Genomic DNA, 23,481 nt, shown 5'->3' with positions numbered 1-23,481 from the left:
GACTTGTAGTCTTACATTTAGGGTTGCCAAACGTAAGATGAATTTGTTCTGTGCAACAGAATTGTGTTAAATCCATAGGGATGCAGTTTGTCACAGTCAAACTGAAAATGCTTCAGTATTTAACAATCTGAATACGTTTGGAAAGTGTCAATGCTACAAAAGAAGAAAAAAAACAAAAAACAAACAAACATTAAAACTGTACACATGGGACAATGTGGAACTACTACTACCACCAAACTGCTATTTGCTGGCTTATTGGACACTTGGTTGTGCTATTCATTAAAATGTAATTTATTTTGGTAAGTGATGAAATATAAAGATAATCATTCCCACATCATTAAGTTTCAATTGATTTGCAGCTGTTAATTAAAATGACTAAAATATATAAAGCATTTAAAACTGCAATTCTGTTCATCTTAAATATGTATTTATTTGTTTAGTGTTATAATTTGACTTGGTGGAAACTAAATGTATTTACGTGTAACGGTGTGTGACAGTACAATAAAAAAAAAAAAATAATTTATTTTTTACAACCGATACAATGAAGCTATATGTCAGTGTGCCAAAATCGAAGTGAATTCATCTCAAAAGTTTAGTTTCCAGTTGTTTTAGTACTTAAATATTTGGAAAGTAATAAATTCAATACCAAATGATGAGATAAATTCAATAATAGATAAATGTGTTTACACAATCATGTTTAATGAGACACTTTAATGAGTCTTTTAGGAGCATGAATGCAGTTCAAAATTGGACTTAACTATATTAAAGCTGCAGTCTGCAACTTTTTTGTGTTAATAATTTACAAAAATTATATAATGAGAATATACAACATGAATCTATTTTCCAAACCGTGTTTTTGTGACCAGACTGGTAGGACTCGCCGCAGAGTATTACAGTAACTGCGTGACTCACCATAGACATACACGGAGAAAAGTAGTTCCGGCTACAATGTTCTTCCACAAGACAATGTTCTTCTGCAGTTCTGTTTATTAACCGCTAGAAGGCCAAAAATCGCGGACAGCAGCTTTAAACAACAATATTAAAACCAACCAATTTCATCTATTAATATTTAAAAAAAGAAAAAAAAACTACATTGTCATATAAACAAATCAGCAACTCCATTGATTTTCTCACAGTTATGAAGATATTGCTGATAAACTATTGTTCGCTGCTTCTTTGATTCTGCTGACTATAGTGTTTTACTTCAGAATATTTTCTACAAACACTTTCTTAGAGCCAATTTGAGCTGAAGGTTCAATCCATAAAGTTATGATAGTTACGTATGTAACTAAAAGTCTCAAACAATAAGAAGTTTGGCACAACTATATTGATTCAAAATATTGAGTGCAGTGCTTTCAAATATAACAGCCATTCAGTGCTCTCCATGAACCGAATAACAAAAGCCATGAGACAAATGATAGCAAACACCCACACATCACTTCACAAGCTTTGACTTTGCCTCCACAACAGAACTGTAAACATGCTAATATCCACTAATTGAAAATTATAGTTAATAAGTCTTTCACTCTCTTACTCTCTCAGTAGTGGATATTAAGTGTGTTGTACTATAAAGGCTGGGTGTCAGTTCTACTCTCTATACAATGCTTAAATTGTGCTGTGAATGTCTCACCTAGGTCATATAGAATCATATGTTTCATCACCTTAAAAATACCAATTAAATCTGTCTGTATATAGTAGAAGAACAATGTTCAACACTTGATCTTAACTCTCTTACTAAACTAATGTATTCTAGCTACTCAAGCTCATATACTGAGTGACAAAGGAGGGCATGATCAAGTCATCCCTCGACTGAATACGTCTGTTCTTGATGGATATGAAAATGACATATATATGGCAACAGATGCAGTATCACTGTAGCTCATGATGAGTAAAATCATAAATGCATAAACATGCCAAAATAACTAACAAGCTGGCAAAGCGATCTAGTACATTGTGAGACGAACATGTTGTTTTGTAAACAATTTAAAACGCAGAAATGCAAATGAAAGATTCCAAAGAAAAGATTTGCATAATATGAAATATGCTAAACAACTATAATGTGGTCTGGTGTTTTCATTATACAAACGGAAAGACTGCTCAGTCCTGTCATACACACTGATGAGAAACATTAATTTATATTAATGCATGCTAAATATGCTGAAATGACTTTGCAGATTTGATAAAGGATTACACAGTGTTAGAAGCTGGTTTCCTTTTTTCGACATGCCATGTTAGCACATTCTGAGTAAATTAATTTAAGCTCTAACTGAAAGGCTATCCTATTAATTTTCATGGAAAATAATGTATAATGGTGCTTTGATATTAATATTAAATAAGCAGCTAAAACATGCATAGATAAAACTTCATATAAACGTTAACAAAAAGTATTTGGTGCTTAACAGATCAGCAGTTCAAACATGAATTTACATGGATATACTTACATGGATATACTTACATTATATACTTAATCATTACTGTTAATCATACTGTTAGTATTGAATAATAATGTATCCTAAGAAAGGTTATTATAAATTGTTATCTATGTACAGTATGCACTTTAATTTCCAAGAAACCTCTTGCTCTAATCATGACATCTGTGGAGACACTGTAGTTTATTCTACAAATCTGCATATGTTTTTCAGGCCTGAAGATATTTGAGAGAGTCTCTCAGAGTCCTCATAGACACTAAAAGGCAGAACATTGCTCTGAAAATCAGTGTTTTTGAAGTATTGTCATTATTAGTAGTGCTATCGTGGATCTGAAAGTGCCCTTCATGATTACTTAGCATCAGGCAGCAAACATGTCACCTATTTTTGGGACCAGAATTGTTGTGGGTAATTATCTTTATTTGACTTTTCAATAGAAGTGCCTTTGTCAAGGACAAAGAAATATGTTTCATTTAAGACGTGCTATTGCAATGCACACTACACATACACATTTGGTCAAAATTTTGAAATAATTGTTGATTTTAGCATTTTTGCATTCTTTTACTGCATTTATAAACAAATAAAACCAGCCTTGGTGAGCATAAGTGACTTCTTTCAAAAACATTCTTTAAAGTAATAATAATAATAATTCCATGACCATAAATAATAATGGTGTAGGTGTAGAAATTGAGCTACATCAGAAATGGGGTTGTGGGGCAGGAGGGAATGGGACATAATTTCACATCATCGATAATATTAAGGCTAAACTGACTTTGCTCCTGTTGGTAACCAAATAGTTTTCATCTCACAATAGAATTGACATCTGGACATGTTATCTGTCCTCTTATTGGAGGGGAAAAACGGAACAGGAGAGTGGGAAAGGTTGCTAAGATTAATAATGAAGAAAGAATATTTGCAAAACCAAAAGGTCATTCATTTGCTGAGAAAATCAAGTGGGAGTCAAAATGATACAGTCCATAAAACTATTGAGTGAACTATGGCTCTATTTGCACATAATGGACAAAATTTAAAAGCCAAGTTGGGAGGAGTGATAGGGAACATCTTGATAGCCCTTCCTTATTTTTCTCTTTCCTAGTTCAAGAACCATCATAGTCAAAATGACTACAGCCCAATTACAGCATATGGTCCAGATTCCTGTAAAAAATGACCGTGATTTTAACAGTAAAAGACTGTAAAAATGCTGCGGTGAAAAACTGTCAATTGGTTTACAGAAAGTTTCCGTACTATATACGGTGAATAACTGTAATAGATCTAACGGTACATTTATTGTAATTTTACTGTAAAATACCATTAAATTCACAGTTTTTGGAAGTGAAAAATAACAATTAATTGTAAAATTTACAGTGAAAAACCGTAAATTGACATTCCCTGCGTGACACTTCACATTTGATATATTTTCGTTGAAATAACTCTTTCTTCTTAGTTTTTCTCATTTTTTTCTAATCAGTTATGTACATTAGGGTTTTATGTTACATCTAATGTTGTTAAATTAATGTTTATTGCATAGTGTGTGTGTGAATGACACTGTGTGCACCTTCTATATGTTAGTGTTGTCCTTCTCAGCTTGTGGAAAATCTGCTTGTGATGAACTTCAGATTCATCATGTGACTCTTATCACCACTGTGTTTGGTGACTGTCAGTGTATTATAAAGGTACAAAACAGATATTAGTACTTCATTAGGTTGGTAAATTAACATTATATCAGTTAATGAAATACGTTATTTTACCATAAATTTAACAGATTTTTTTTTTTTACGTTGCTACTGTATTTTGTACGGTAAAGTTCTGGCAACCACAGCTGCCCATTTTTTACCGTAAATTTTACTGGGATTTTTTTTACAGTGCAGATAAGATGCCTTACTGTTTAGTGCCTATATAGGCAGCTCAATTCTACACAGCATCTAAAGCTAAACTATATATATAAGATTGTGTGTGTGTTCTTCTTTTTCTTTATTCCCTTTAATCCTTTATTTATTTTAAGACCTCTTCACCCTCTTCATTTCTTCTTTTTATTTTTCACTGAGCTTTTTTGCAATGCACTCTGGGATTGCCTTCTCTGAAAAGGATACATGCAATACTGCCCTAAAATTTGGCCAAAACAAGATATCTCAGAAGGCAGTATAATTATTCTTAGATTGGCAGCCTAGGCAGTTCATTAGACCCTGGAACAAAGCCAGTCACACCGAGTAGCAGTATTCCTTTTCTATGTTTAAAATCACACTGAGAACACCCTGAGAGAGACCTTGTATATCAATGTGACGTGTGGCTTTACCTGTTGTTATCGTGATCTACAAATATATGATACTACGGAAGACCAATGGTTAATTTTAATAAGAGTAGATTCCTAACTACGACAGCATATTTAAATTTTACCCTATAACACACAAGATTGTTAATTTTCTTACAGATATTATTGTTTTTGTTCATGAAAATGAATTTGCATCCACCAGTGCCACTGCTCTTAAATGTTAGCCTGTTGGCCACTGAACAAATAAGAACATCCATCTGATCAGAGTCGACCCTCAAAGTGCACCCGACTTTTGTTACAATCATGTTGCGGACTTGTAGCCATCATAGTTGATGTCATTAGCATTTTGACGGAGGCAGCGCCGTACTGTCACTGCAGGGGAGAGAGGCAGCTCAGATAAGCTGTCACTTCCCTTGAGTGACAGGCATGATAAGCCGGATCAGTGGCTGCTGCAGCACTTGGAAGGGGTTCATCGGAAATAGATGCCAGTTATCACAAAGTGCCAGTGGGTGGGCGGGCATGTACATACCACCTGCAGCAACTACCACAGCCTCTGGCATCTCCCTCCACAGCTCCAAGATCCCGAAACAGGAAGCAGGAGTCAGAGGAACCCAGGGACACAGATAAAATAGAGGGAGCATGGATAGGTCTGCTATTATCCTAATAATACTCCCGCTGCGGGACACTGTTACATGACCCCATACATTGACTGAGGCCTAGAATTATCTTTGGGCAGACAATAATTCCCTTGTCACACACTGCAGACATTTATTTTAAAAGACGAATGTTCAATGGTGGGTCGGATGCTAAATACGTGAAATGAATTGAGGTCAAAGGAAAACCAAAAGCTCTGCTGTGCTGCTTAGTGGAGGCCAGGCGATTTGTCGATGTGCTACAAGAGGTGCAGATGGTTCCTTGATTTTCTTCAGGTTCATTTGAGGATATGATCTCAGAGGGGTAGTTTAAATTCCAATTGATTGTCACTGTGATGAGCAATTTACAACATAAAGAACTAGATATTGAATAAAAGATCTTTGGGAAGCTGTGCTGCTGATGCAAATAAATAATACAGCTTCATTGTGTAGGCCTGTTAGTTTTTATTAAGAGTTGTATTGGTTTTACAATACAGTGAGCTAAAGGGTGGATTCACAATGGAGTAGAGATAGAAGCAGTTTTCTATAAGCCATCCTATTTTTTGATGTTATAACACTACTAAATGTAAATGCATCTATTCCTCTAGATCAAATTGGACCAATGACAATAAATGACTGGATATGATAACCTGTGGCTATGATCATACAGTATACTCAAAATCTTTCGGATAAAGACTATGCTATGATTGTAAATCCCTAAAGTTAAACATTTGCTATTTAAGAAAAAAATGAGGAAATTCTATTTAAAAGTTAAGAGTTTTGTGTGATTTTGAGATTAAGCTTTTTGCTCTTTTGCAAAATTTGTGGGAGATAAGGAAGTACATTTTCTCACTTCTGGGGCAAGTAACAATCTCTTAAGGATTTAAAGGGATAGTTCAGCCAAAAGTCCAGTCAATGGGTACCAAAACTGTTTGGTTACCAAAGTTCAGAAAGTATTCTTTTGTGTTCTGCAGAAGAAAGAAAGTGATATAGGTTTGGTACGACATGATGGTGAATAAATTACAACAGAATTTAAATTTCTTCTGCTTCACCATTTACCAAGCTGGTGCTTTGGTGTTTTAGCCACAAGGTCAGCTGGCTAAGACCAGCAAACCAGCTTAGGCATTTTTCAGAAGGATCTCAAAATGTACTACTTTCAAAGTCATTTTTCATGAATATTTACTGAGGTCTGTCAGATACAGTGGTCTGTAAGAGGAAGAGGGAATATTCTACTGATCCACTACCACAGCTCTCTAGTCTCATATGGTGGACTTGTGCCAAAAACAAAGACATGCACTCAAAAAGCACCTGTGAGTAGACAGCATGCTTTCCTACTTCTGAATTTCACAGCAGAGTCAAGAGTGTTTTCAAGCGTCTGCGAAGAAGAGGTGCTGCAGTCAGCTCAAACCCTGTCAGACTGGTAAATGGAGAACAATTATCATGGAAAGTGCCTGTTAAAAACATACTAAACACAAACACACTTCTTGTTAAGGAGCAGGGTAAAGTGAAATGAGAATAACGATATGCTCAAATAGATAAAGTACTAGTTCTAATTAATGTGATTACATTTGTATCTTCTAGTTGCCATTATGATGATCAGTGTTCATGTTGGTGAACCTGGTATACTCCGCTCATTTAACATCAATTTTCTTTATGCAGATGCAATTTGCAAAAAACAGATGCAGTTTTTATATTTTATATTCTAGTTTTATCTGATAACAGATCATTTCTGACATAACCGCAAAATAACCCACTTCTAATTATTCACATTAAAGGTGGAGTAAGCGATTTCTGAGAAATTCTGTTGAACGTGGATCGGACTGAGCACCATAACAAAGTAGCCAATCAGCAACAGGAGGCATATATACTCTTGATGGAGAGAGAATGAGCAAGAGGGTAATTTGAAGAAATACTGTTGAAAGAGAGTTGGCTGAGAGACATTACAAAAAGAAAAAAGTTAACCCTTAAATGCATGACTGTTTCGCCAATCATTCTTACATATTCGGGTCTTTATCGACCCGGATCTATATCTAACATGGAAGGATCTCTACCTGTCGCGATAATATAAAACTCCTCTGATATTAGAGTAACAATTACAGAAGAATAAAATAAAGCATATTTTGTTACCTTTTGGAGCTTAAAAGGGTTCAGTTTGAACAGATGTTTTATGCCATCATCACTGTCCTCGTCAGAGCTCATTTCCCAGTAAATTCAGCAAATAATAGGCTAGTTTTATGTTTGAGTTCACGAATATGAGCCCATTCGCGATCTCAAACGTATTCTCAAAACTATATAATTTTCAACATCTTCAAAATCAACATTTCGATCGCTAACAGCTTCACCAGATCAATCCAGTAACAGTTACAGTCATATTTGATTGTGTTCAGTACTTGTTCTGCAGTAAATCACTGAGCCATTTCGTGTTTTTCTTATTATTTCGTTTTCTGTCTGAATGAGTCGTCACTTCATCATTGTGTGTCAGACATTGCCACCTTGTGGAATAAAGGTGAATTGCACTTATTCCGTCATCTACGATTCAATTATTGTTGTGCAGAAAAAATATACGGACACTCATACACACCTCGGGTCGTTTGCGACCCTATACAATTTTTACAAAAAATGAATACAAAAATAGGCATTCTTTTATAATTTTATGATTTTTTTCTTGTTATATTCTTTATAATGAATTGATTGAGGAATACCAAGAAGGTTGAAGTCTAACTTTAAAAACTTAACGAGGAGGAGGGTAGTGAATGACGTCCCGGGTCACTAAAGACCCGAGGTATGCATTTAAGGGTTAATATTAGAAAAAGCTTTCCAGCACTGGAGAGACCTAAACGGGAAGGCCTGAAAATGGACACCAAGTTTGCGCTATGTCTGATCCATACGTGAGTGATATTGGTTATAAGTGCCACTGTTTGTCTGGAGCTGGTGTGCTGTTGGCAACTTACAACAAACTCTTGCTTGTATATACTCTTGTGTAATGTCTGTTCATTTTTTTTTCTTCCTTGTTGTTTGTTCATCATCTTCACTTTTTTCACAAAGCATTCTTTTGCTTCAATTCTGCTGTGATAGAAAGACACTCTTGCATTGTGTGTTCATGCATTTTAGGGGTGAAACAATGGAAGAAGGTTGTGTTTGTTTGGGTTGATTTCGAATTACCAACAGTGTTCGACAATGATTCTCAGAAATTGGTCTCCACATTACTAATTTTAATCAGAATTTTAACGTAATTATTTTTATGCAAATTCTTTGCATAGCCTATTCGTGGTGTTAGTGTTTACAGTAAACAACCTAAAGCAGCAGCATTTGTCAAAGACACTTCAAATTGGTAACCCGAATGAGTGTCCACATCAACCAGTCAGAAAGCCCCTTTCTCTGGCGCAGCAATGCATCTTGGGAATGGGCCAAGTGAGGGTGGATTTAATGTCTCTGGGAATCTGACAACAGCCCAGGGCACTTCCTCTAAGAAAAAAAAACCCATACAGCTCAAAATAAGTGTCTCTGCATCAGCCTTGCGTAGTTGTTTTCCCTCCGCTGACTAGCAAAGTGCAAGTGTAGCATTTTCTGACAAATTCATCACAGGTGGGCTCAAATGGACATACAACTTAAGTTTGCACATAGCACAAGTGCAGTTTTCTTGCCCTCTGGGTTTTATATTGCTGAATGGCAGAGGTGGCCTCTATTTGTGACTGTTTAGCAAAAGACTAATGTGTATTTTATAGCCTATAGCTAAAATGTGTAGCTAAAAATTCCTGAAATACCAATGATTACAACAACAATAAACGTACAAACAATACACTCCATCCATGGACAGACCGTTATTGGTAGGGCAGACTCTGAGTACTATAACACAATCATTTCAGACTGCAAACAGGAGGTCGCAGAGGATAAGCGAAAGAGAAGGACCCAGTCCATCACCTTTGTGTGTGAGTATTTGTGAAGCACAGCTGTCACTGCAGCGCACCTGAGATTAAAGTGATTGATGCAGGGGGGGCTTTTTCTCGCAAGGTCAGTGTATCTGAGTGAATAGCTGAGGCCCTGGCCGAGCATTGAGGGCTTCTGTTTGTATATGTGTGACTTGAGTGATTGACAATTGGAAATGATTGGTGAAGGCCTTCTGGACTGAGAAGCTTGAGTGTTTTTCCTCATGGTAGATGACTGCAGGTGTTAAGCTGCTTCAAACTGCTATGAATCATTTCAAAAGAAAGTGAATGCAGTACAACAGTCAGCTGTTCATAGGGTGAAATATTCAGTTACAAAATGTGGTTCAACTTTATTTTATGAAGCAAGAAGAATACTTTTTGTGTGCAAAAACGAAATAAAAATAATGACTTTATAAACTGACATAAACACAGAAGCACTGCACTGCGTTCACTGCATCAACTGCGTAGGAGACTGACATGGAAGAAAAAAAATTGTCGTATTTTTTATTTTTTTGCAAAGAAATAGTATTTATTCTCGTCGCTTCATAAAATTAAGGTTGAACCACTGTAGTCATGTTTTAACAATGTTACAATTACTATCACAATTACTGTTTTTACTGTATTTTTGGTCAGATAAATGCAGACTTAGTGAGCGTAAGATACTTTTTTTTTTGTTGTTTGAATAAATATGAAAATTGTTCGGAATCTTTAGAGGCCACTTTCTAAAAAAACGATTTCTTGACAGCCATTAAAATGATTATTTACAGTTTGGAGTAGAAATATAAACACTTGTATCACTAGAAACCTGAGTTCAGTGCTTCTGGGTCCCAATGACTGAAAATTATGGAGAAGGTCACATACTGTCAATGAATAACATCATTAAAGGTCCCGTTTTTCGTGGTTTTTTGAAGCTTTGATTGTGTTTATAGTGTGCAATATAACATGTGTTCATGTTTCGCGTGTAAAAAAACACAGTATTTTTCACATAATTTACTTATCTGTATACCGCTGTTTCCACTGTCATAAAAACGGGCTGATGACTTCCTTGTTCTATGAAGTCCCTCCTTCAGAAATACGTAACGAGTTCTGATTGTGCCAGCGGTTCCTGTGTTGTGATTCGACAGCAGCTTAGCGAACCTTGCCCAGAAAGGTCACGCCTCTTACCATAATGTGGAGATGCACGCGCTCAGTGTTATTGTAAACATGTCTTTAATTTTACCCTATCAATTTGAGCCGGAATCAGACCCGGTGATTGGACTGCGGGATGAAAATAACAGCGTTTCGACGACATGGCGACAAACACACTCTACAAACGCAACTCTTGTGTATTCCTGTGGGCGGAGGTTAGTCAAAAAACTGTTTTAGTGACGTCATTAAAGAAGGAAGTAGAGGGATGTAGTCCAAACTGGCCGTTCGATGTAGGCGACTTCTGTTAAATAAAATATCTCGCTTGGCATTGAACTTTGAGCTTTAAAATTTTACAGATTTTATTTATACTCTAACAACAACATTACACACGAACTAAAGTTTGAAACATGGGATCACGAAGAACGGGACCTTTAAGAAGGAAAGAAAAAATATGAAAAGAGAGATGAAAAATAGGTTCCTCCTACCAGTGAGTGTGTAAACTCAGGTGCGTGGTCGTTCCTGTCTGTGATGGTGATGGTGGCTGTTGCAGTTCCTGTCAGTCCCACCTCACTTCCTGCCATGTCCTTTGCCACAATCTCCAGCTCGTACTGCGTGGTTGGAAGAGTCTGCGGACACATAAGAACATGGTTGTGAACAGTTAGATAGAGGGAGTACAGTTGTGATAACAACTTAAGTGGCTTAAATGGAGAACAAGTCATTGTTTCACAACTGCTTTAGTGCTGCTTAGATGTCAATATGCACTGAAAAGCACCACATACTTTTAATGAGTGCTTACATTGTAAATTAACTGGTAAAGTGGAGTAATTAGGATCTAATTAACCAATCATTGTATTGAATCATGGCTTCAGCTAAAAAGGGCCCCGCAGTTCATCACTGACATTTCAAACGCTAAAGTCAATCGGTACAAAAAGTTCATTATTGCTCATGATTGACCGGTGATCTATGAGACCAAAATATCCTTTTGTTTATTTACATTTACTCTTGTGTAAGGCCTTCTTCAGGGATGCTCATGAAACAATGATATAAAGGCTTCATGCAAGAGCATTGACGTTCCCTGACAGGTGCTAGTCTAAATAAATGTCAAGTTTCAGTCTCTTTTCAAAGGTAATACTGAAAGAAAACATCTAAATGTCAATTAACGCCCACATCACCTTTCCTTCAAGGCCACGTTCTTAACTGGAATGTCAAGAGAGAAAGAGAGAGAAAAAAAATATGTGTGGGCTTAAACTTTGGGCTCTTTTTTTTGTCCCAATGGTGGATTTATATTAAAACTAACACGTTTTTCTTTAAGGTCACATTAAAACTGATGTGGATACATTTAAAGTGTCCAAGACCGAGACTATACACAGAGTGTTTCAATCAAATAAAAATATGGTCAATGATCAAGGTAAATAACCTTGTGAGCAGAATATTTCTATTTTGTTTCATTTCCGACTAAGCTGCAATTATGTCAAATTATTAAAATATTTTGATAAACATCTAATTAAATAAATAATATGACTGTCAAAAGAAAAGAGTTTATTTTCTTCAACTATGAGCCACAAGTTCTCACAGTTTTAGAAACAAGTTCTTGGGTGAGAGAGAGATACCAGAAACACTTACATTGTCAGCATTTTTATTCAAGATGTGCCTTTCTTATAAAGTTTACTTATATCACATAGTTTTGTTTTTTTGTTTTTTTTGAGATTGTGAAAGACATCAGACAGAAACAAATTCCGGAAATTAAGTTTTGAGAGAAGCCAAGGTTATTTTGGAGATATTTCAGGTGAAATTGCTACATGAATAATACATAAGCTAAAGAAATGGGCACAAAATGTTAATATTGTATAGACATATGGTTTCTCTGACGCAAAGGAAAAGGTATAAATGCATCAAAATAAATTTTCGGAGTGGCTGAAACCGCTTCATCTCTATCAAACACCACCTACTCATCATATGGGAAATAAACCTTCTCTAGACCAAAAGCCCAATATTCATAAATCCAAGACAACAAGCATTTGTTAAAATAAGTCAACCCTACTGGAAAGCCATGATGGCACATTACACAGGGAGGTGCTGTTAATGCTAACATTTATTTCCTTTATTGAAATCCCACTCAGCGCAGTGTTAAGTACCACATGCTTAATAAAACTCATCCATCTGTTTCACATAATGCCCAGGAGGCCCGTGCCGCAGTCATTTACCCATGGTGCATTGCCTCTCCGTATAAATTACTCTTGCTATCTCAGGCTTCAAATAGTGGCTCAGAAGTATGTCATTCTAACAAAGCTGCAATTAATACAATTTAAAATCACAGTATATTGCAGATGAAAAAAGTGACTTTTTTTTTTTTTTTTTTTTTTTTTTAACTGAGGCATAACATTTAAAGATACCCAATGATCTAACAAATGTGGAAAACTCCTCCAGACTTATTTAATTTTAAAATTCAAATAGGATAACAACTGTGAAATATTAAAGGATTAGTTCAATTTAAAATGAAAATTACCCAAAAGATTTACTTACCTTCAAGCCATCCTAGGTGTATTTGACTTTCTTCTTTCTGATGAACACAACTGAAGTTATATTAATAGATATTAATAAACCAGCTTCCGTTTTCAACTTACGAAGAAAGTGTAATGCCTCTCGCAGTTCAAAATGCTTACATTACGTCCTGTGCCGTCCGTATGCAACTTACGAAAAAAGTGTAACTGACCTTGCGTTGAATATGGAAGGCGGTCTGGTGGAAGCTAGATATTTTATAACTTGTTAAATATGGTTATTTTTCTTACACAAACGCATCGCTTCGCTTCAGAAGGCCTTTATTAACCTTATGAAGCTGTGTGGAGTATGTTTATAATGGATGGATGCACTTTCTTGAGCTTTATACTCATTGGTCCCATTCACTGTCTTTATAAAACTTGGAAGCGTCAGGATATTTATTAATATAACTTTGATTGTGTTCATTAGAAAGAAAAAAGTCAAATACACCTAGCATTGCTTGAGGTTAAGTAAATCTTGGGGTAATTTTCATTTTAAAGTGAACTAATCCTTTAAAGGTGCTAAAGAGGATGTTTTGTTTTATACATTTTAGCAATATTACTTGAAACTGTCTTTACTAACTGATAAAAGACTATTTATTAGGTGCACTGAAAGTAATAATATTAATATACATCATCTGTGCACGAGGTAGGGCCTTAAAAACATCAGCCAATCGTTTACGTGATCATCGCGTAAACGATTGGCCCTCTGGCTTGTCAATCACTGCCATGACGTTCCTTGTGAGAGACGTGCGCGGATTGGCCCTCTGGCTTGTCAATCACTGCCATGACGATCCATGTGAGAGACGCGTGGCTGCGCGCTCCAGTAACTTTCCACACTCCACAGGCGCCGCATGCAATGTTTTTGTCAGGAGACAGGAGTAACAACTGCAGATTATGAGTCACCTGTGGTGAGTCCGACATAATGAATCCACGGCTTTAGGTTGCGCACACACTTAACGATTGTAAGGCCGATTATGAATGTAAATTGATACTTATGACTGATCGCGCTCAAACGCGTCCAGTCAGAGCCAGTTGCTTTCAGTCTGTGATTACAGTCGGTGTTCAAATTCCATATGAAAGTATATAAATCTGCTTCAGGAGCAGGAAACAATCGCTGTATGTTGAGCATAGTCAGAATGTTTTAGCTAGTCGTTAAATGTGTGCCCGGCTTAATAACACAGCGAATGCCGGTGGTAAACACTTGTGTTCCGATACTCGTGCACGAGTTTTGGGAGGCGTTCCCTCTAAATGAGCTGTGAAGGAGGGGGGTTGTTCTTACCCATGCGCTCATTTCAAAAACTCAGTTGACAAAAAGAACCTCTTTAGCACCTTTAACATTCTGACCATCTCGTTTAGAGATACTGACCTAGATATTAAAGGGTATATTATAGCTGAATTTTCATAATAAAAGCAATGATCTGCGTAAGTAGCCAATCGACTAAACTGACCAAATGTAGACGTATTTTTTTCTTTTTGTGAGAATTGCTTGCAAGTAAAGCTGCGATTAAAAATCTCAAACATCTGAAAACATTTGAACAGGCATGGCACATGGGAACTACGTTGTTGATGTGATTCAAACTGCTCCACTCAAACTGCTTGTAATTCACAGGAAGTGGAATAAGAAATGCTAATAAATGCAGAACGAAGTTACCATTGTCCTTTCTTTAATATCTCAAACAGTCTAGCTTTACACCTCATCAGACATATCATGCTGAAATCATTTTTTTTTTTTTTAAACCACCATGAAGCGCAGTGCTTCCGGTGGCTGAGATCTGCTAGGATGGCTGTCACTGACGAACGACTCAGAACTTATTTACTGCTGATAAACAGATGGTACTTCACAGACCTGTGACTTGAAAAAAAGAAGAGAAACCCATCTGGATAAGAGGGAGGTGAGCGCAGATTAAATCTTGGTGCCGTCATAGTCTCGCGCAAAGCTTTCGCGTAGCGTGACAACATCTTAATGAGTCTCCCATCTCTCGAATATTTCACAGTGATGCACCTGTGACCTCCCCGTGTGCTTTTGAAGGTCAAAAAAACTACAAAACCTGCTAAAACAATCTGGAAGAGTGTTGAAACGTCCCCAGGTCTGCCTGTGAATGTGAAACGAGACACAATACATTAACTTCACATTGCATAACAATTTGTATTGCGCCCCAGTTATGTCAATCATTTCAACATGCCGGATCCAGTTTGCCTGTCTTTTGAGATTCTCTCTACGACAGATCCATTTCATGTCGGCCGTCCAGTAACGCTCATTATGAATCAGTCTAAATTCAATCAAGAACATCTTGTATAATAGATCAAGGCTTTTCCCATGGCCAGAGTGTCTAAAGAATGAAATAATATGGCCTTTGGAAGGTGGATATATATGCACGGAAAAGCTGGCTCTGACCCGCTGAACGAGATACCACCTTGTCTGCTTCAATGGATGTGATGTCATAATTATGCTTATGTAGCTGCTTTTTGTTCTCTCAAGCGCTTTGAAAGAAACTGTCTGCCTTTCTTAACCTCTCAGCCTATTCACTGGTCTACCTTTCTTTCCAAAGAACATAATGATCCATACAAAAGCCACAGAAGCAGCAGCTGAAATGATGAATAAAGCTGTCTAATAAAGGAATCTCTCTATCTTTCTGCTGGCCATGTCTTCATCTTCCTTACAGTATTTCATTTTTATTCCAGCTGGTTCTCTCACACCTTTCACTATGTGAAGCGCTGTTTCACATAGCTTTAACTAAGTTGGTGTAAGTTGTAGATATGCTAATGTCTCCTGTACATCTCACAGGCGGTTTTAATACTTCTACATGATTGCACTCTGGATGGTTATATGATTCCGCGTTTCCACTCAATCCCTGGAATGTTATCCTCATTTCCTTTTTTTCGATTTTTCTTATTACTTTTTATCATTGTCATCCACACCTTGAATAAATCTGCCATTTCCCCCCCTCTTCTCTCTCACTTTATGCAGCCATTTTGAATTTTGTCATCCAGTGTTTCTTTTGTTTTGTTTTTTGTGCATAATGTTTTCAGTAAAGCACATATGATGGCATAAAATCATTTAAATCAACTCATTAAAGGGTTAGTTCACCCAAAAATGAAAATTCTGTCATTTATTACTTACCCTCATGCCGTTCCACACCCGTAAGACCTTCGTTAATCTTCAGAACACATATTAAGATATTTTAGTTGAAATCCGATAGGTCCGTGAGGCCTCCATAGGGAGCAATGGACACTTCCTCTCTCAAGATCCATAAAGGTACTAAAAACATATTTAAATCGGTTCATGTGAGTACAGTGGTTCAATATTAATATTATAAAGCGACGAGAATAATTTTGGAGCGCCAAAAAAACCCCAAAATAACGACTTATTTAGTGATGGCCGATTTCAAAACACTGCTTCATGAAGCATAAATGAATCAGTGTGTCGAATCATGATTCAGATCGCGTGTCAAACTGCCAAACGGCTTAAATCACGTGACTTTGGCGCTCCGAACAGCAGATTCGACACACTGATTCATTATGCTCCGATGCTTCCTGAAGCAGTGTTTTGAAATCGGCCATCACTAAATAAGTCGTTATTTAGTTTTTTTTGGCACTCCAAAAATATTCTCGTCGCTTTATAATATTAATATAGAGCCACTGTACTCACATGAACTGATTTAAATATGTTTTTAGTACCTTTATGGATCTTGAGAGAGGAAGTGTCCATTGCTCCCTATGGAGGCCTCACGGAGCCATCGGATTTCAACTAAAATATCTTAATTTATCTAAATATCTAAAAATATCTAAAAGAAGGTCTTACGGGTGTGGAACGGCATGAGGGTGAGTAATAAATGACAGAATTTTCATTTTTGGATTTTTTTATTGTCTTTTATGGGAATGATAAAATATTTTTTAATGGTTTTAAGTTATTATTTTACATTTAGGATAATAGATATTACATTAGTTCTCGTCCTGATGATATCTAACAACCAAATAATTCACATTCACACATGATTTCCATGTTCATCTCGGCAAAATATTTGCATTACAGTCCGGGCCAAGTGAGACAGACATTAGTAGCCGACTGGCAGAGCAGCTTGCTGGATCATGGCACATTGCCTTTGGCTCTGTATCCCTCAGAGCTCAGAGGGGAGTCACAATAGCAGTCAGCCTGAACACTGCACATCTAGGAACACATCACAAATTTGCTCCACTGGAAATCCCCAGCTAACACCCTGTGCGTGGTGCTCGGTAACGGTTGTCTAAATGTGATGACGGCTGGGTGCTGATACAAATAAAATGAGGATGCTTTCTGAAGAATGTGGCTGCAGATGCGTTGGATGCGTGACAGTCAGGTGGCGAGATGGAAATTGAGCTTTCATCAGTGAAGTTAGTCGAGAAAATCTCCTGACCCTTAAACGTCACCTGCAGTGATGATCCTTGTAGTCAATTCCTGACTGCAAATACACACACAAACAAACTAAGTAAACAGAATTCAATGGAGTAAACAAATTCAAGAAGCAACAGGGTTGTGGGTCACACCAGACTTGATAAATGATTCTGCCAAGACTTAAGACAGCTAGAAGCTGTTTCTGGGACTCCTAAACCTACTTTTGACTCACTTTTGTGTAACGTATCATTGTTAAGGTGCAAAATGAACTTATTGCAAACACACACACACACACACACACACACACACACACACACACACACACACACACACACACACACACACACACACACACACCACATATATAATATAATATTTGTATTAAAAGTTTGTATATTATATACACATACAGTACAGTCCAAAAGTTTGGAACCACTAAGATTTTTAATGTTTTTAAAATAAGTTTCGTCTGCTCACCAAGGCTACATTTATTTAATTAAAAATACAGTAAAAAAACAGTAATATTGTGAAATATTATTACAATTTAAAATAACTGTTTTCTATCTGAATATATTTCACAAAGTAATTTATTCCTGTGATGGCAAAGCTGAATTTTCAGCATCATTACTCCAGTCTTCAGTGTCACATGATCCTTCAGAAATCATTCTAATATGCTGATCTGCTGCTCAAGAAACATTTAATGTGTACAATTGTACAAAATATTTGTGTACAATATTTTTTTTCAGGATTATTTGATGAATAGAAAGTTCAAAAGAACAGTGTTTATCTGAAATCTAATCTTTTGTAACATTATAAATGTCTTTACTGCCACTTTTGATTGATTTAATGCATCCTTGCTGAATAAAAGTATTCATTTCTTTAATTTCTTTTCAAAAAAATAAAAATAAAAATTCTTACTGACCCCAAACTTTGAACGGTAGTGTATAATGCTACAGAAGCTTTGTATTTCAGATAAATGCTGTTCTTTTGAACTTTCTATTCATCAAGGAATCCCGAAAAAAAAAGTACACAACTGTTTTCAACATTGAAAATAATCATAAATGTTTACTGAGCAGCAAATCAGCATATTAGAATGATTTCTGAAGGATCATGTGACACTGAAGACTGGAGTAACGATGCTGAAAATTCAGCTTTGCATCACAGGAATAAATTACTTTGTCAAATATATTTAAATAGTACACAGTTATTTTAAATTGTAATAATATTTCACAATATTACTGTTTTTTACTGTATTTTTAATTAAATAAATGTAGCCTTGGTGAGCAGACGAAACTTCTTTTAAAAACATTAAAAATCTTAGTGGTTCCAAACTTTTGGACTGTACTGTATATATATATACACACACACACACACACACACACTTTAAAGGGGTGGTTGTTTATGGATTTCACTTTTTAAGTTTAGTTAGTGTGTAATGTTGCTGTTAGAGCATAAACAACATCTGCAAAGTTAAGACGCTCAAAGTTCAAAGCAAAGGGAGATATTTTCTTTAAAAGAATTCTCTGTTTAAGGACTGCAACAAATGGCTGATAGGGACTACAACAAGCTTCTTCCCAGGTTGGTGACATCACTAACCCTAAAATGTACATAAACCCTGCCCCCCGAGAACACGCAACAAAGGGGTGAGGCCATGTTATTGCAATACAGCACATAACACAAATGCAATAGCATGTCATAAAAGCAAGATGACAACATAAGTTATAACCGTAATTAAACTAAACTATACCTGTTCTATCTTCATGCAGCATATATTCTCTTCTCTCCCTCAAAAAGTGACAAATTTAACATGCTATAAAAAATTATCTGTGGGGTATTTTGAGCTAAAACTTCACATACACACTCGGGGAACATTAGAGACTTATAATACATCTAGTAAAATAGGCATTATTTGACCCCTTTATATTATATTATATTATATTATATTATATTATATTATATTATTTACAAAGCCTAATCTTATACTGGTAATTTGCTACACGTAATGAAGACATTCCCTCCGACAAAAGTTGTTTAAAAACTTCACAAATCCTGCAGAGTTTTAATTGAACAACTCCTTGATTCAGACCAATCTGCACACTACGCTTGAATGAACACTGCTGAATGGGCTTCGCCTTTTTACCATTTTCCTCACAAAGCCACGTGTGCAGCTACGTAGTGTTTTTGAAGTTCCTGCAAAACTCTTTATGTGTTGCCTCCTTCATCATGTCTTTCATCCCTGTATTCACTGATGACTTAAAAGCAGCAAACAGCCGTCATATCTGATGAATCTCTTTGCGCTTGGTCGCTTGATTCATTGGACGTCCACTAATGGAGCTCAAAAATCTAGCCGTATTTTATAAATGAATCATGAGATGGAGACTAATTGCCATTAAAAAATGAACACTAATGCATGAACAATCCCAATGACGAAGCCACTGACACTGCAATATGCAAATATGTGTCCAATTATGATTAACGATCATCCGAGCGTTGCATGTCAATTTGGAAAGCTATTCAGATTTCGCCACACACTGGCTCACAGAAGGATGCTGCTTGCTCCTAAAACTCCTTTCCCTTTGGCAAATACGCACCAAGATATCGTTTTCCGCTAATGACATAACCCAATTTATTATAGTCTGAGGCTGTGCTTGAATATTAATAGAGAAGTCATTGAACGGTCCTGAGTATGGAAATACTTGTCACTGCATCGCTAGTATTATGTGCTGCCCCATGATAATACATTTGAAAAGGTGAGTGTGTGAAAAAACCAACTGTGGCTGAATGATTATGTCCCCTCCCCCAAAAAACGTTTAATAGAAAGGCTACTGGCGGCGCACAGGGTCCACGCAAAAAGCGAGTTCTGCCTCTAGTGAAAGGGCCAGAGGGAAGCCTCATTTATTTTTTTCCCCTCATCTGTTGTCCTTTTGTCTCGATTTAGAGTGTGTTTTTGTGTGCGCATGTGACACGGGCAAGGATTGATCTCTGGCGCTTTCCTGCCTCTGACATTTCAAACAGAAGTTCTGCCCCGTGGCTCTCTTGAGTCAACATCCTGGCATCCGGAGAGGCACAGAGGGGATGATGTCAACTAAAGAACCTGGTTGCAATCACCTAATATCACACACACTGCTGTTGCTGTGAACTAAGACAGGTATTTCCATAACAGATGTGGTTAAAAGCATGAATTGAAGACTTTGAATGGTTGTGCATAGCAATCAGTATTTTACCAGATGATCAAAACACTGCGGACTTTAAAATATAGAACACTTTTTAGGGACTATTATAAAAAGACAATAGAGGCTTTTGCACCGGAGGAACCTTTCCATAGTTCCTAGAACTATTGGCTGAAGTAGCCAGATTTTGCCATGTTCGCACCGCAGGAACTAGGAATGATTTTAGTTTGAGGAACTCCTTTTGTGGGAACTAAATTAGCACTATAGGAACTATCAGTGACGTAAGTGTATGATGATTGTTCAAGCACATGTTAAACACCAGGACCCAGCATTATTAAAAAGCTGTGTAGCATATTTACTTCACGAACATGGAAAACAGTGATAACGGCATTTACCTGTTGTTTGCAGGGTTGTGTTCTTTTCTCCGCCTCGATAATATGTAATACTGAAAGCTGTCGTAGGAGATTTCGTCTTTTAGCCCCAAATTAGGCGTTTACATTCCATCTCCGTAATCACAAAACCCATGACACAACAAACACAGCTACGATCACGGCATCCTCCATTCACCAGTTTTTAGTGTTTGTAAATGCCACGCTAAAAGACGCTGCTGTCGGCCGCTTCAGAGTTCCTATTCCCGGTGTGAATGCAACCAGGAACATGTCCCAGGGGAGAAATTAGTTCTCGGGGAACTATCCCAGTGGCTAGTTCCTACAACTGAGTTCCTAGAACTATTTGGTGCGAAAGCTCCTAATCAGAGAGTATACATAAATAACATGATACAATGATATCAGTCAAACATGAATGTGCATCACCCATAGGCACCTCATGGACAACATTTAGAAGGCATAGTTACCCAAAAATAACTAATTCTGTCATCATTCCCTCACCCTCTTGTCATTCCAAACCTGCATGATGTACTTGTGTGGAACACTAAAGAAGATGTTTTTAAAATGTGTATTTTGTCCATACAATGAAAGTCAGTGGGGTCTAATGTTGTTTTAGGACCTCACTGACTTTCATTATGTGGTCAAAAACAGTTCCCAGCATTTCTCAAAATATCTTTGTAACGAGGTCAGTAGATGTGGGAAGAAGGAGGCGGGAACCGGCGAACGTTCAACAAAAGTTTAATTCAAAATAAACAAAGAACAAAACGAAAGTAATGCCGGTAGACCCTCGCGGACGTCTGCCGGCCACACAAACATAATAGAACATAACGTAAAGTCCAGGCCTGGTCCTCTCTCGTCCTTCACTGATGTCGCTCCTCCTTTTATGCCTCCGGAGCTCCTCCGTGAGAGACTCGAGGCCGGCACGCCTCGCAGGTGACGCTCATTATCACTCGCGTCACCGGCCTCGCGCCGTTCCCTCACGGCTCTCGCCCGCCCTGCTTGTCACAATTCTCTTTTATGTTCCACAAAAGAAAGAAGGCCCTGTTTATAACTGGTATTAAGAAGCGTTTTTGTCAATCCAATCACGTGGATGACACTAAATATAGGTGTAAACGGGGTCTAAAACATTTTGAGCTTGTCCACTGTCAACCACTTCTAGAGGTATTTGAAAACGTATTCAACCGGATTGCTTTTATAGTGTAGAGGCTTATGTGGTCGAATGCGTTCGAACAACCACAAAAAAACTTCTATTCTCTGCCTACTGACCTAACACCGGAAGCGGACAGGATAGAAACTTTGTCGGCGTGGTCTTATGAATATCAGAGCGGAAACAAAAGCTGCTGTTCTCCGTATGTTTTTCCGTCGTCTCCTTTCACATTCATATTTAATTTACTTGAGCTTATTTTGTCCATTAGATCGAAAGACCTGAAAAGGTCCATACATTTATTAAAAAATAGACCCTCCCCTCGAAGAAATCAGGACAGAAGTGGTTGAAAGTAGACAAAAGAGACAGATTAAAACACCAGGTGTAAATGGGTATTTGTCTTTCTCGTCTACTTGTGATATGATCGAACAAAACGCATCATAATACAGGTCTAAACAAGGACAAAAGCCAATTTGGAACAAGAAGAGGGGTGAGCAAATGATGACAGAAGTTTGAAGTGCACTATCCCTTCAAGGTTCTTCTGCAGACTTTGAAGAAGTGTGTGTAGCAAGCAGTCTTTTAAACAAGTTATAAAAACAATACTGACATTTTAAAATGTATTTTGGTCTTTCAGACACATTAATAGATGTTATATAAAGAGAGAATATGAAATAAAGGGGAGCAGAGGGGAAAACCTCAGCCCAATAAGCACTAACTAGTGAGTCACAGCTCTGACTGCAGTCAAGATTTAATGCCCCTTTAAATATGATGCCGCTGAACTATTTCAGAACATCTTGCACTACAAAAAAGATTCATAGAGACTTTGATGAAAAGTGCAGAGTAATAATTCATATTATCGCATGATAAAAACTATACCACTTTTATAGATTAAAAAAGTAGAGAAAAGTCAGGAAATGATAGGGAGAAGAAGATGTAAGGAAGATGCAAGCCAGACTCAACAAAGCATGTGCACGCACCGCTAAACCACAAGTGTTCAAAGTGTTCAATCCTGCGCTTCAATCAGGACACCTTGCAATACATGAAAGACTCATAGCACACACCTAACTCTGGCTGTATTTACAGAAACTCATCAACCAAATTAATGAGCTGATGATAAGCAGGAGAGATGCAGCATCTCTTGACGTGTGTGGGGCTAATTGGGGTCAAGGTTGGGGTTTCGGGGTTTGATGAAATAGAGCAGAAAAAAGGAGCCTGGCTAATCTAATCAAGCGCATCGTCCAACCACAAACTAATCGCTGTCAATTACATTCCTGTAATGGGGAGGAAATAGTCCCTATTACACCCAGACCCACTGAGAAGATGAAGGGGGGTAGAAGATGAGGAGGAGGAAGAAGAAGGGAAGGGAGGGAGGTGTTTCATCATGGCCATCAAAGCCCATCTGGGAAGTGGCAGCAGCACTTATGCTGAAGAGCACAGGTGTTGCTGTTTAACCGTTAATTAGATTAGCACAGATCAAAGGCAGACTGC

The 23,481-nt window shown here is 37.2% G+C and overlaps 1 protein-coding gene across 3 annotated transcripts in view; it reads right to left on the bottom strand.

The window, feature by feature from the left end:
- The window catches only part of cdh13 (cadherin 13, H-cadherin (heart)), a 421,886-nt gene that overhangs the window by 72,917 nt on the left and 325,488 nt on the right, over positions 1 to 23,481 (bottom strand). For all 3 annotated transcript variants that reach the window (XM_048168174.1, XM_048168172.1, XM_048168175.1), the window contains one exon: positions 10,867 to 11,007. In XM_048168174.1, coding sequence (XP_048024131.1) covers positions 10,867 to 11,007 — 141 coding nt within the window. The remainder of the gene's footprint in view (positions 1 to 10,866; positions 11,008 to 23,481) is intronic.

The sequence above is a fragment of the Megalobrama amblycephala genome, linkage group LG19, assembly GCF_018812025.1.
Source record: "Megalobrama amblycephala isolate DHTTF-2021 linkage group LG19, ASM1881202v1, whole genome shotgun sequence".
NCBI classification, from domain to species: Eukaryota; Metazoa; Chordata; class Actinopteri; order Cypriniformes; family Xenocyprididae; genus Megalobrama; species Megalobrama amblycephala.
This window is presented reverse-complemented; position numbering and strand designations above follow the sequence as displayed.